A 5115-nucleotide genomic window follows, 5' to 3' on the forward strand; every position below is an offset into this window, starting at 1 on the left:
GGTTGGTATGAAGGCTTTCCTTCAGATAATTTTCAATAACCAACTTGCGGAACAGTCTCTCAATATCATTTTTCATCCATTTTTTACCCAAGCCATGCATAGGATGTAAATTGTGTTCTGGCAAAATAAGAGAACATGAACAGCAATTAAAAAGGTAATTGATGAAGGAAATGAGGCTGGTTGTAATGAAAATACTTGCTTACCTGCATCAACTATTTTTTTCGCTTTACTTCCCTTGAACACATCTACCATGTGCAGAAGAGAGAAGTTGAATTTGGGCCCAGTTCCATCACACTTATCCTTAACAAATTTCACTATGGCCCGAGCTTCCGACGTCACATCAGTTTCAGTATATTGACCCTGCAAATGTTTAAATACGATCATAATAATTTTACAGTAACACACATTTTCTTAGCAGAGACTAGTTTATGTGATGCTTATTTGAAGAACAGAATTATTATTATTATTAATACTAATGTCAATTACCTTAGCCTCACAGTTATCACAAGCTGTTGCTCTATTTTTCAAACACATCTCTGAGGAATAAAATTCACCAAAGTGGTGTAACTGCTGAGACCGACGGCAATCAGTCTTATTTTCAAAGAAGGAAATCATAAATCTGAGATTTTCCAAGTGTCTATCAAGAACAGTTCTCCTTGCATTCCAGTCTGTATATGAAGACTGATCACCTGACAATAAAAAATAAAGAGTTGTAATCAGTTATGGAATCAATGATACAAGAAAGAGAAAGTCCAGAGCTGGGTACTCACTCTCAATCATTGACTTCAATCGTATGGAATCTCCATATTTATAATATGTTATGCAATGGGACAATTTACCGTCACGACCAGCTCTTCCGGTTCCCTGATAGTATTCGTCTATTGACTTGGGCATAGTATGGTAAAAGACAAAGCGGACGTCGGGCTTGTCAATCCCCATGCCAAAGGCGATTGTAGCAGCAACAACCTTCTCAGATATTCACAAAAAGAAAAAAATGTCAAACCAATTGGATTCACAAAAAGAGGATTCAATTTAGAAACAGTCAGGAGAAGATTATTAAAGCACCTTCACTTTATTGGAGATCCACTGAGATTGAGCTGTGGCTCTTTCCTTGTCAGAAAGACCAGCATGATATGCTACAGTTTGGATGCCAGCACTAGTGAACTCCTGAGCAGTTGTCTCACAGTCTTTTCTAGAGAAGCAGTACACTATCCCTGACGAGCGGGGAAATTTCTCCTTGATCATTTCAATCATATCAGCATTACATGCTTTTGACTTTTTGGGTAACACTGTATATTTCAAATTTGATCGATTGAAACTGGACAGGAACCTGAAAAGGTAAGTTATTGATAAAAAATATGAAAGTAAACACCATTAAGTTTTTGAAAGTAACACAAATAAATAAGTTGATCCTACATTTTCACATCGACAAGACCAAGCTGATGTTTGATATCTATCCGAACTCTAGGAGTGGCTGTGGCTGTCAAAGCCATAAATGGAACTTTAGTATACTTTACACGGAGTTCATTCAGTAAATGACAAGATATCATCAATTTTTATGATAATAAAAACACACAAATCCATGGGTAAAAATGTTATTTGGTTAAAATAGAGGACAAAATACATTACCTGAAGTCATGGCCCCACTGGGACACACAATGAGCTTCGTCAATAACAAAACGAGCTAATTTTTCACGTGAATGTAGAGATGAGAGAATATTTTTCAGCTGATCACTTGCACTCAACATTTCAGGTGTAACATACAACAACTTAATACCTGAGGGTCAAAGGTATAGGATTAATATTTAAAAGAAACTTTTATAACAAAAACATCAAGCACAAACTTACTTGGTTCCCTCAAACCTAGATCTGAATATACATTGTCAACTTGCTGTCTGGAGATATCACCAGATAAGCACGCAGATGGAATCTGTAATCAAGAAGTTTGTAATGAGCACGGATTCAAAATGTGATTAAACATATAGGCTGTTAATCTGACATAGTACTTACATCCAAAGAATTAAGTTTCTGCACTTGATCAAATATGAGTGATTTCAGAGGTGAGATTACTATTGAGACTCCTGGATGTAATAGGGCAGGAAGTTGATAACACAATGACTTTCCACCTCCGGTAGGCATAAGTACAAAACAATCATGACCCAAGATAGCTGCATTAATAATCTGAAGTTGATTAGGACGGAACTCGCGTAGTCCAAATTTAGCTTGGAATACATCACTCATTTGCTTTGAGTGACTGAAACAATGGCCGTCAAATTCTCCAGTCCTACCATCATTCCTAATACCATGGTGGAACCGTTCTAATTCAGAATCTCCACTAGTGACTTGGGCAACAGATTTTGAAGAGGTGGAAGGCAAAGACTGCATGCCAGATGGTTTTCTGCTGGCAATTTGCTGTGGGGGCCTTTCAGACAGAACACATTGCTGGAAGTCATCCTCATCTTCCTCTTCTATGTTAAAATCATTATGATCTGAAGGTGTGTTTGAAAATGAATCACTTCTCCTCAAATTTGAGCTTGTAGATGGGGAATAAGATGTACTTGAGACATCATTCCTTTCAATTGTCGAAAATGAACTACTGCTAAGCCTGTTGTTTGAAGAAGGTTGGTCCGGCTTGGATAGCCAGGAGTTCACTGTAACTGGTGAAGACAGAGTACTATTACAATTACTACTGTTAAAAAGCCTGTTGTTTGAAGTGGGTGGATCAGACTAAGGCAGCCACGAGTTTACTGCACTTAGTGGTGACTGAACTGTGGAAGTGCTAGACAGTTCTGATAAATTTGAGATACTGGCAGTAGATAAGTTGGAAAATGACTGCACTCACCTCCCCCCTGGTTCCCTCCATTATAAGCTGGCTTCTGAGGTGATGGATTTGGCTTCGGAGCTGAAGCTGTAGGAGCAGCAGCACTGCTGGAGTGGCCATTAACAGTTGGGCCATTAGTAGCTCTAGCTGCAGGCGCTGGAGCTGGTGCAGCAGCCCCGTCAGCAGTCCATGGGACTGGATTGCCAATACGGTTTCCTTCTGGCGCAACAACTTCCACATCCAAAATGATCATGATTCGTCTGAAACAGTACGCCCTTTAATGTGAGTTACCAATGTATTTTGTATGTAATATATAGAAATGGGTGTGTAAGTAACTTACCTTTCTTCTTTTCCTGACTCTGGTATTATACTGGTGGTGTAGTACCTCTTAATATGGACAATGGTGTTGTCAGATAGCTCACCACTAAGAATCATTTTGTTTAGTAGGGTATGAAGCATCGCATACCAGGTGTCATGCACGCCATCATACACTTGGACTCTGTAACGCACATTGTCTCCTCTAGATAATTTTCTAATTCTCTAAAATTTCAAAACAAAATAGTTAGTTTAAAAAACACAGGAAAATGGAAAATCTAAATGCAATAATGATAATCTGTCAAAACTTACCAGAATCTGCATAATAGGAGTGTCTACCTGTCCACCATTCATGATGGTCTGCAAAAGGGAACACAGACGAATTGGTGAGAAAATAGATGTGCCAAATATCAAGAATTTGTGGCCAACAAATGTGTTTCAACAATTAAGGACTGAGATCAATGGGCAAGCAATGTGCACGACATATAATAGCCTTCCTACCTAGAAGTAACTATAAGCCTACATAGAACACAACCTCGTGATAACTATATTGCGTTCATTGAAATCAATGTTGATGAGCGAATATAACAACAGAATAATCAAGAAAATAATACTGTTGTGCAATTTATTGACTTTCCCTGGCGGCCTTTTCCATAATTCAAGAACAAATTTATCATTTATACTAACTGTATTCAAACTCTACTTGATGATCTGAAATGTGATTTTGTGTTATATGTGGATGATACCATGTAGGTTAAGCGCATGCGCGAACAACGCCATCTATTGACATGATTTATCACTTCTGATAAATTGCTTACAACAGATTCCACTTTCATTACATACAAAAAGCTCTAAATTACACCATACTTGAAAAAAATGGTAAAGAACGAGTATCCTCCTTTTGCATCAAATTAATTTGATGGTTTTTGATTCTACTTGTTGTATCTGTTTGTGGCTATATCAGGTTAAGGAGATTAACAGTTTAACAGTTATACAGTTTAACAGTTGCATAATATGCTTATATTTCGTCCGAAAACCATTAATTTCACACAAATATGCGTTCGCACGGTAAAAAAAATCGTCAAACGTAATCTCTTGCATCGCTACCGTCCGACGGAAAGCAAAGATCATGGATTCGGGAATCCCAACCTAACTTTTGCCGACTCAGCCGATTTCACGAAAAATCACCAAAAACACATCCGAGACATTTCATCAAGCCTTTCATAGCAGTGCTGAAGGTTTCGGTCGGCAGTTTCGTTCAACAGAACGTATTTCAAAGTAAAAATAATGGATTGAGGCCGAAATATATGCACACAATACAACTGTTAAACTGTGCTTTCCTGCTAGTCCATGACTTTCCTTACTCCTGTAAACTGACGTCAAGAATTGTAAAAATCTGTTCTCTGCTTTTTATTTTTCTTAAATAAACAAACTAAACTAAAACTAAACTTAAAAATCACTTACATTCAAAGCTCCCTCAGAGAGCTCCATGATTGGCTGGCAAGGTTCAGCTGGCGTGGCTTGGGGGTGGCGTGGTGCGGCTGCAGCGCTACCCTCCGCCACGCCCCGGAGCCAGGCCCGTTGAGGCCTGTCCCAATCCCTGCTCTGGTGTGACGCCTGGGCGTGGTCAAGCTGTGCGACTTCGGCTTCGCTAGGCTGATCGCCTCGCCCGGCAAGACGTACACGGACTACGTGGCGACGCGGTGGTACCGCGCGCCGCAGCTCCTGGTCGGGGACAACAAGTATGGCAAGTGAGTACGCAGGGACCAGGATCGATGTGTTTCGGTGAGGCTTCTGCTGGCTCCTCCGCCACTGACGGCCACCTTTTCTCGTCTCCACCCCCAGGGCGGTGGACGTGTGGGCGGTGGGCTGGGCTGCCTTTTCTCCGAGATGCTGAGCGGCGACCCGCTGTTCCCCGGTCAGTCCGACATCGACCAGCTCTTCCAGATCATCAAGGTCCTCGGCAAGCTGTCCCCGCG

The 5115-nt window shown here is 40.5% G+C and overlaps 1 protein-coding gene across 1 annotated transcript; it reads right to left on the minus strand.

The window, feature by feature from the left end:
• Position 1: 1 nt before the first annotated feature.
• Positions 2-4882, minus strand: LOC113215504 (recQ-like DNA helicase Blm; the record flags this gene model as incomplete). Its single annotated transcript, XM_052273380.1, has 13 exons — positions 4601-4882; positions 3449-3496; positions 3162-3361; positions 2843-3081; positions 2011-2657; positions 1849-1930; positions 1628-1777; positions 1417-1537; positions 1066-1330; positions 771-966; positions 487-689; positions 204-360; positions 2-117 (listed from the first exon to the last, which is right to left on the minus strand). Coding segments are annotated over exons 1-13 (2451 nt in total), but the record flags the coding sequence as incomplete, so codon positions are not given.
• Between the last annotated feature and the right edge of the window lie 233 nt (positions 4883-5115).

This window comes from Frankliniella occidentalis, unplaced genomic scaffold, assembly GCF_000697945.3.
Source record: "Frankliniella occidentalis isolate FOCC.00 unplaced genomic scaffold, Focc_3.1 Scaffold7, whole genome shotgun sequence".
Classification (NCBI taxonomy): Eukaryota; Metazoa; Arthropoda; class Insecta; order Thysanoptera; family Thripidae; genus Frankliniella; species Frankliniella occidentalis.